This window comes from Pectinophora gossypiella, chromosome 4, assembly GCF_024362695.1.
Source record: "Pectinophora gossypiella chromosome 4, ilPecGoss1.1, whole genome shotgun sequence".
NCBI lineage: Eukaryota > Metazoa > Arthropoda > Insecta > Lepidoptera > Gelechiidae > Pectinophora > Pectinophora gossypiella.
Window position 1 is genome coordinate 11,397,544 of NC_065407.1, and position 8,170 is coordinate 11,405,713.

Here is an 8,170-nt window from a genome sequence, read left to right on the forward strand (position 1 = left end):
GTGGTGTCAGACGTCACACACACAGATGCGCGATGTACCTAGGTAGTCTAAGTACGTTACTGAAACGTTCCTTATGCCCGACACTAGGTTCCAATTTCTATCCAAATTAGTCCAGCGTCCTAGGCGGTAAAAAGTAACAGAGTTACTTCATCGCTTGTAGTAGGTAAATATTAAAGATATGCAAGTATGAATGAAGGAATGAAGTCATCTGTAATACGTTCATAGCTTAACATGGGTAAAAATCAAAATAAAAATAATATACCTATCATATGAAGATTAGTTTCAATAATGTAAATAACACCAACATCGATAAGATTGTAGCGGTACCGGTTGTTCTGATTCAAGATAGCTTATCTATACAAGCATTAACTGTGTATATATAAGCGATTATTGATTAAGAAGCACTTGAAAATAAGTACCTTATGATAAAAAGAATACCGATCACCGGCATTTTAAGATGCAGAGGTGGTTAGAGAAAGATGACACTTTTATAATGCTGTTTATTTATAAGTTGCTAGGTAGGTACTAACTATTATGTGTTTATAGATAAAATTTTAATTTTAACACGCACACAAACACACTCTTGATACAATCATTGGCTCATTATGAACCTCCAAAGTAATAAAAAACTATACACAAAAATGTATACAGTTACGCAGCTAGCGTGTTGTGACAGATTATAGTATAATCCAAATAATTAACTATACATTATCCAGGAAAAAAGAGAGCGTTCAGTTATTTATTAAACAAATTCAATTCAGACATTTTCTGTTATCTTGTACCGGACAAGTTTTGAACGCCCCTATATCATATACTGGTCGTTTCTTATGGAGTAGGTACTTTTTGTTCGTAACCCACTGGGCACTAAGTTACCTAATATTATAATTAAGACCAAGGACGAATAGCGAAGCGTCTATAGCACTAAATTGAGTAATTAAGACGGGCCAATTGATCCCTAACCCCACGTAAGAGCCAACTGTGAGAAACCAGGACCAAACATTAACACTGGAAGATTATAATCTAAGTTACAACTAGATATTTATTCATAAGTGTATTTAAATGACTAGTTGGATGCTGTATTAAAATAATAACAATTTCTAATATTGCTAACAATAACACAAGTTAAGATTTACTGGACAGAATACAGTATATTATATAGTGTAGAAAATTTTAACATACAGATACGATTACGTAGTACCATTATTGTTACTATATTAATTTTGAATTCTACATTTACTACGATTTAAACAAAGTGTTTGTACTCTACCGTGTCATCAAACGACTTCACTCGAGTGCACTCTGAGGTAGACAATACTGCCACTATCTGCTTTTTAACTGAGTTACACAAACATTATTCAACAAAATGTGTCAGTGAATGACCCGCGTAGTATAATTTATAATGCATTTGAAATACCTATCAATACTCGTGTAAATGCTTCGCTGAATGTACATCCATGCGTCGATATTCATAATATACAAAATGTATGTATGCTTATCACCAAATTTTACAATTGACAATGAGATAAATGTACGCAGCCAGTCATCTCCACATCGTCTCGCAGCAATAAATTCGGAATATAACCAATGTTCGTGTCACTGTAGTGGAGCTTTTATTCGAATTCCTTATTGTTTCCATAAATTAAAGAGGAACTAGGTGCCTAATCCTAAACAGAATGAAATTCTAAACAAATGCCATTGATTCGAGTATAACACATTGTATTTTCATCTACCTAATGTAGTAATAATTTATCGCAGTACTATTATAATATTAGGTGTTAACTAATTTCGATAATTAACAAAACAAGCAACGATAACAACGAGCCAACTTACAAAACCTTTATCTTTCATAACAATAATTTTATGCATCCGTTACAAACTAACAAAAGAGATCAATTAAATACAGTTGGTACTCAATAAATTGTTCAGATATTTAGTTCCATATATGGACAGACAATTTGTTCAATAATACCTGGATTAATATCTATTACAATACCAATTAGTGAATCTTATTATAAATATATAAAATACTGGGAAATTCAAACTACCTCCATAAAATTAGCTTATCAGCAGACTGTTGGTACTGTGTAGTCGTGTTTTGTGGTATAATTCATACATAACACGATTATATTATGTGTCGACAGAACATCGTTAAGTACAATGATTACTCGTAAATGTGTGACTGTATTAACGTCATCAGGCCATGGTGTATGGGTGCCGAGCGCGTGTCGCCTTATCTACACTGAACAAATGTTAAATATTTGTACCTATGACGGTCAATAAGCTGTTGCCTACTAACCTTAAGACGCTGTAAGCGTTAAACCCAGAGACCTACTAACATACCTAATATGGCGACCGTGTAAACTACAATATAAACTTTTGGACCACGACTCGGGAGCACATGAGACGCTTTTTGAATACGGAAGTAACAAAATTATAATCAAAGATAAATAAAACGTAACAGTAACTTAAGCTCAACATGTCTTTTCAAATGTCATGTAGGTATTAACTAATGTACGGTGGTAGGTATAATATTGAAGATATAAGCTTAATTACCTTTGTAAGGACTGAATGTCTTGTGTTTGTCTAACTAGAATTAAAATAACATCGATTCAAAATAAATGAGACGAAACAATTTATGTTCGAACTGGTATGGCAGTAACTACTTACTAATTTATAGTAAGTACCTAACAATGGGATCAATAGCTTGACTATCGATCCCACTGGGTTCATTGTAATGAAAAAGTAAATGCTATAACTGTGCTTAGTTCGATAAAAATGAATACAAAAAATATAAATCACAATGCATTACCAAAAATATCGAAAAATAAATTTAAAATTATTTATATTTAAGCATCACTTTTTCATAGGTCTTGTACCATTGTGCTTATGTTAAACTCATAAAATCTCTAAAAAGTAAGAGTAATACCACGTCTTACTTCTTGTTACATTCATTTACAGACTATTCCTAAAGAATTTACACTTTGGTTGGTAACACACACAATATCAGTCATATTTTAATTTTGAAGTAATTTATCTTCAATCACAAATCTTACATGCGTAACATACATTCACGCCTGTATCCCCGAGGGGATAGGCAGAGTTGCATAGTATATACACAAATCTTGCATCAATCAAATACAACAATGCTTCGTGAGAAGTGCAAGATTCATTCCTTTAAGTATTTTGTGCACTTATCTAAAGAACATGAAAATTTAAAATGATATGAAATACTGAACCAGGAATCATACTGTCACTGGGATCTTGACCTCCTTATTAACTATATAAAATTTGTGCTTCTTTCCTAGGACTCCCCATATAACTGCAATGTTTTCTATCACAACATTCAGTGGAATAGTGGCCAGAGCTCCACCAACAAATAATAAAAATTTTAGTGTTCCAAATCTATGTATGGGGAATGATTTGATTACACCAAAAATATACATGTAAATATTGACAGCCCCACAGAACCCACATATCACATCCAAAGCTTGGGGACATGGTATGGGACAAATGGCCGCCAGTAAAACATTGCTTGTAGAAAATGGCAAAGTTACCCATGAGTAACAAGATATTGCTAGAAAAATCTTATTAAGAACAGGTATTTCTTTCGAATGTACCACTAACAGTATACCTTGAAGCCATCTTTTCCTTTGCTGCATAAAGTCCCACAGTGTGAAAGGAGACTTCTCCCACATTTCACCTTCAATAAAATTGAATGTGTACCCTTCCACATATGCCTTCATAGCAAAGTAACAGTCTTCAGCTACAGATCCATCTAGTCCATTATCAAAGGACACTTTCTTCTCTGCACTCACCTGGAAATTACAATATTAAGAACATACACAAATTATTTAAGGATAATTCTCAAATCTTAAGGATTTGTAATAAAAACTACATAAGTCTGAATAATAATAGTTCATAAATACAACTTTACCTGTGTTACAACATATGAGCCTTTCCAACTAAAAAGTGGCTTATGAAATAAGTAGAATTGTAGTCTTAACTTTCCCATGTCATCTGCTACTCGAAAGCTGTCTGCAAGAGTAGTGAGCCAGTTGACAATATTTTCATTAGCATAGGTGATGAGTCCTTGGCCAAATTGATGTTGACCATCCAGGACAAAATTCAATATCCCACGAATTGAATTTTCAGTCAGCAAAGTTTCTTCATCTAAATGCACAATCCAATCTGTGTCAGCAAGGATGTTCACAGTGTCTTCCAAGCAATACTGTAATGCGCGCGATTTGAACAGGGCACCTGTCTTTGTCTTGTACTCTGATGGCACTACCACTTCTCTGACCCTTCTATGCTTTGGTAAGTTTATTGCTTTGTCAGTCACAACTTCTATCATGAAGTTTTCCATTCCAACATCAATACACAAGTTCATATTTCTTGTGACATTTTCTTTTACAAGTTTGGGGAAATCACCCCTGGTAACCACTCTGATGCATATAAATGGGGCCAGCAGTGGAGACCCTTTCAACTTCACTTTTCCAGGGAAAGCATTAAATATCATGAGCCCTGCAAAATTGCACAGGACTTGAGGTATTGTCAGCAATGTGAGAAGTCTCATCACATATAGTATTATGGCACCATATATTCCATATGCCTCCCAAGGGTCAACATATTCTTTTTCTTTATTGTCTAAATTAATTATTCCAGCAAATACAAGAAAAAGAAAAATAAAAGATATAAAAAAGATACAATGTAATAAGTGCTTCACTCTTCCTCTCAGCATTCTGAAACAATGACATTCATTTCATTAGTTCTGCACTTGGGAATTCCCCACATAGCAGCAGCAGTGCTGAGCTGACAGACTTCAATATTGTAAAATAATGTGCCTAACAATAATAAACATTAGTTTCAAAATGGAATTAGTAATATATTTAAATTATCACAGCTTGTTTCATAAACAGGTACTTAAATGTGTGTCAACCATAAACATACATAAATTACACATATAATAACACTTCAGTTCAGAAGTACTGAACATACCTCAATGCAATCAGTGTTCAATGCTGTGTGGTGTCAATATTGTGGTTAGCAGCTTTACCTATATTACACTTTAGATTAGATAAGTTACCTTTGGTTTAAAAAATACAGGCTATTTTAAAATTATAAGTCACTTTTAGTAAGGTCAGACAATGAACCCCTGAACAAAAATACAAAAATATCTTTGAACGAAAACATCTCACAGCACTTTCCATGAACATAATTATAATATGCTATTAACCAAGTACATTGAAAACACTGTGGTACACAGGCATAAACCATTATCTAGTGATATAATGAGAAAAACGACCCTGCGTCTTATAAGGAGTAATTAATGTCACCAAAAGGAGTCAGCGGCGTATAGGACAATGTACATTTGGGAGGGGTATTTACGATCACTGAAAATTTATTTTTTATCAAAGAAACAGAGTATTAAGTCTCGCGCGAAAAAATAAAAATTAAACGGTTTCCAAACAAATAAAGTACTTCAAGCAAAGCGCTAAATTATAGTACATTATTCAATAATAATTGCGTATAATAAATGTTAATTCTTACCTTAAAAATGCCTTCAATTATTTTTTTAGAAAATCATAAATTACTATCACGGTCAGCCGTTATGGGGACTGAAAGCCACATAAAACTTGAAACAAAATATTTCCAAAAATAATGAGAGTGAAATAAATTCAAAACAATGTACCTTCTAATGTAATTAATTATAAATAAATTAAAAATCTACAAGAATAAACACACGCCCTAGCTACACTCGCAAACTAGCAATTGACACAAAATTGATTTTTTTTAATATTATTTATTTTTGAGTTTTTGGCCTGGTTTCAAAAGCGAAGTCATAAGACTACGTCTAGAGATTGTGGTAACAACCGTACCGTAGTACTATTATTTATTCTGTGGAAACAAAGACCTTGTATAGAATAGACGGATAATATTTTAGAGTGACGATCAAACTATCACAGCTCTCTTTCTTCCCTATGGCAACAATCTCTGTGGAAAAAAGAAACAAACATAGACAAACACCGCTGTCTAGAACGTCAGTGTTTACCGTTTTGAGATGTTGTGGTAGTCAGCTGGATACCAAACCTGCCGTTAGTTTTTTGGTGTTTTGGGACATTATTTTAACTTTTTATATAAACAATCTGTGAAATAGTTATTCATTATGAACCATGGCTTGCGTAGCTATTGGTTGTGAGAGTAGAATGGGTGTTATAATGGAGAACGATCAAACAATGTCTCACCATGGGTAAGTTATCGACCACATAATACATGTTTGTGTGCAAGAAATACATTACCTGGTCTGGTTTTTGTAAAGTTTATTGAGCCCTAAACACGATGCAGACGCATATTTTCAGCAAAGCCGTCACATTTGTACAAATAATTGATTTCACATTTTACGTTAATCAGCTTTGACAGATCATGTACCCAAAGTATTATAAGTAGTGTTGTCCTTTGATATCGATAACATAATTATTATGTTTGAATGTAACATCTACATGTTGCGTTATTCTATTCACGTTTAATTTATTTTACGACCTGTTTCCGATTTGGATGAAGATTACATAAAGATATTGTATTTTCCAGATTTCCTAAATATCCTAATTTACGAAACAAGAAATTAAGAAACAATTAGATTCAGACCATGAAACGAGATAATTCTCTCTTCTGAAGGACGCCTTCTCCTTATTTAAGCCTGTGCTAATTACATTTCGATGTATCTTGCTTTCTATCGAGCAGGATACCAAACAAAAATATTACATAGAGATGCAGTACCAACAATATTCACTCACATATCTCACAAAGGTGAGTTTAAGTTTAGTTATAAGTTTATAGATAAATTTGCAGCTATTTCGTTTTTGTATTCTACATTAGCATGGAAAAAATATTTCAACACAATACAAATATTCTCTATTGCACAAAATAATTAGTATGAATAACTATTTTGGTAATTACCTGTGATTATTCCTTCTATAAATAATTAGTATGAATAACTATTTTTGTAATTACCTGTGATTATTCCTTCTATGTGCAATGTGTAAACATGCAATGCTTGTGTATTTGTGTGCTCCACGTTAATATGTGCCATTCTTGCAGGTAAAGTTATAACGACCAGAGCCGACACTATACACTTCTAAAGAAAGTGAACAAGAGGAAATATTTTTTTTTTATCACCAAAAGTCGGAATTGTTCAGTGCTTCGTAGTCATTGTATATTGAATAAAAATCTTATAAAGAAGTATTTGCTTTTATTCTTTAATCGCATTGAGATAATCCCCGAAATATACTAGAAGGTCGTCTACTTCTTGTATCGAGAGCCGATTCGATTTCCGGTCAAGTCAATGAAAAACGTGTATTTAATTTTTATAAAAGGGTAGGTATGTGATTTATAGCAACCAAAGGGTGGCCGCAATGTCGTATTAAAATGATACTATAGTATATGTGGACTAGATGGACCGTCCTCGACCTCCTCGGCCATAACACCTTGCGAAATGACATAGATTCAAAAATGATAAATTGACCTTTAACAAGTTTGTCCATGATAATTACGTTGAATAAGTGGTTCTGAATCTGTCACCGCAACGTACGGTTCTTCTTAGGTATCTTTCTATCAGGGTACAAATAGGTATCGTTTTAACTAATTTACTTGTGGTTCTACCCACCCAGGTATGGATACTAGGTCGTTATTTCTGTATTTAATTAATCATTCAATTTGTAATGTATATTTTTTAGATCTTGGACTAACATGAAATATTTAGCCAATAATAATGTCGATAAAGACATGGAACGGCACTAGTGGTTCTGATACAAAAACATATACTATAGGTACGTTTCTATAACAAACCCGCTACACGAGTACAAAAGACGTTACGACGATAGTATATTTATCTCTTTTTAACTTATGACGGCTCACATGAGTGCGAAAGACAAAACCTATGTTTTTCTTTCGTCTTAAATATGCTCCGTCTATTCTATACAAGGTCTTTGTGTGGAAACGGTAACGACAATGATAACTTGATGACAGACGTATGAAAAAAGGCGGTCTCGATGGAAGAAGGCACTTTCCAGGCCACGTTCGCAAAAAAAATATAGATGGAGCTGTTCAGATTTAACGTGATAATTACTTCAAAAATATAATTTAATGGCAGACGAAAATAATTGTTACTTGATAT

At 33.3% G+C, this 8,170-nt stretch overlaps 1 protein-coding gene across 2 annotated transcripts; it reads right to left on the reverse strand.

The window, feature by feature from the left end:
* Positions 1 to 486: 486 nt before the first annotated feature.
* LOC126366059 (beta-1,4-mannosyltransferase egh) lies at positions 487 to 5,835 on the reverse strand. 2 transcript variants are annotated; one of them, XM_050008964.1, is made up of 4 exons: positions 5,690 to 5,835; positions 5,548 to 5,615; positions 3,935 to 4,739; positions 487 to 3,815 (listed from the first exon to the last, which is right to left on the reverse strand). In XM_050008964.1, the coding sequence occupies exons 3-4, from the start codon at positions 4,736 to 4,738 to the stop codon at positions 3,243 to 3,245; spliced, it is 1,377 nt and encodes a 458-aa protein (XP_049864921.1). In that variant the 5' UTR covers position 4,739; positions 5,548 to 5,615; positions 5,690 to 5,835; the 3' UTR covers positions 487 to 3,242. The 2 variants fall into 2 exon arrangements, with proteins under 2 accessions (XP_049864921.1, XP_049864920.1); XM_050008963.1 differs by having other exon boundaries at positions 5,548 to 5,834.
* Positions 5,836 to 8,170: the final 2,335 nt, after the last annotated feature.

What these genes read in the sequence shown, in the direction of transcription:
- LOC126366059 (XM_050008964.1), bottom strand. Translation starts at nt 4,738, where the DNA reads ATGCTGAGAGGAAGAGTGAAGCACTTATTACATTGTATCTTTTTTATA. An exon ending in GCTCATATGTTGTAACACAG is followed by an intron (nt 3,816 to 3,934) that starts GTAAAGTTGTAT and finishes TGTAATTTCCAG; the next exon opens with GTGAGTGCAGAGAAGAAAGT.